Source organism: Arachis duranensis, chromosome 7 (assembly GCF_000817695.3).
Source record: "Arachis duranensis cultivar V14167 chromosome 7, aradu.V14167.gnm2.J7QH, whole genome shotgun sequence".
Classification (NCBI taxonomy): Eukaryota; Viridiplantae; Streptophyta; class Magnoliopsida; order Fabales; family Fabaceae; genus Arachis; species Arachis duranensis.
In genome coordinates this window covers 73338858-73339917 of record NC_029778.3, presented here as the reverse complement: position 1 = coordinate 73339917, position 1060 = coordinate 73338858, and the positions used below count along the sequence as shown (strand labels likewise).

Here is a 1060-nt window from a genome sequence, read left to right as displayed (position 1 = left end):
ATAAATATAATGAAAAAATTATTTTAGTTTTATTTTTTTGAAATTATTTTTTATAATATAAGAAATTATTTTGATATAAAAATAATAATAAAAGATTATAAGAGAGAGAGAATTATTTTGTTCATAAATTTATCATGTCATGTGTTAATATTTTATTTGTAAGTCAAATTTATGTCATTTTTATTAGCCACCAAAACTAATATCATTATAGAATTTCCTATTTTTTAAATGATAGAGGGATATAAATTTAAAATTGATGTATGACCCAATTAAAAACTTTTGAAACGTATGAACTTAATTATAAATTTGATAAAAATATATTTACTAATAGAGTAATTTAACCAAAAAAAATATTTGTTATCAAGTATAATTTGAAGTTTTCAGATACTTGGATCACGTAAACTTTATGCCAATTCATGCTTTATCTGGGATTACTGTTAATTATATTTGATTTGTTAATATAGCTGGTAAATCATGGAGTTAGCCCTTCTTTAATAGAGAAAGTAAAGTTGGAGACTAAGGATTTCTTCAACCTTCCAATGTCAGAGAAGAAAAAGTTTTGGCAAACTTCTCAATATGTTGAAGGGTTTGGACAAGCTTTTGTTGTGAGTGAAGACCAAAAACTTGATTGGGCTGATATCTATTATATGTCCACTCTTCCAACTCACATGAGATTGCCCCACCTATTTCCAAACCTTCCTCTTCCTTTCAGGTTTTGATCTTTCTATTTGTCAATTATGTGTGTATCTATATGATTTTATTTATTTGGAATGTGATTTTATTTATGATGCTCTTAGGGGGTGTACATTTAAAATATAAAATATAGTTAATTGGATAAAAAATTATAACTAAATTTTGGTTATCCAATTTAATAAAATAATTTTAAAAATTATATCCATATTATTAAAAGTTTGTTAATCAAAACTAAATTTTAAAAATTAATTTTTAATTGATTAACCAAAACTAAACTTTTTTTTTACCTGAACAGATTAGCCCGAATTGAATACATGCAGATAAGGTATATATTATCAATCCTAAAAAGGAGTGTCTGTATATGTGC

General features: G+C 24.1%; 1 protein-coding gene across 1 annotated transcript in view; it reads left to right on the top strand.

The window, feature by feature from the left end:
- Positions 1-1060, top strand: part of LOC107459939 (protein SRG1) — a 4679-nt gene that overhangs the window by 1038 nt on the left and 2581 nt on the right. The window contains exon 2 of the mRNA XM_016078252.3: positions 465-712. Coding sequence (XP_015933738.1) covers positions 465-712 — 248 coding nt within the window. The remainder of the gene's footprint in view (positions 1-464; positions 713-1060) is intronic.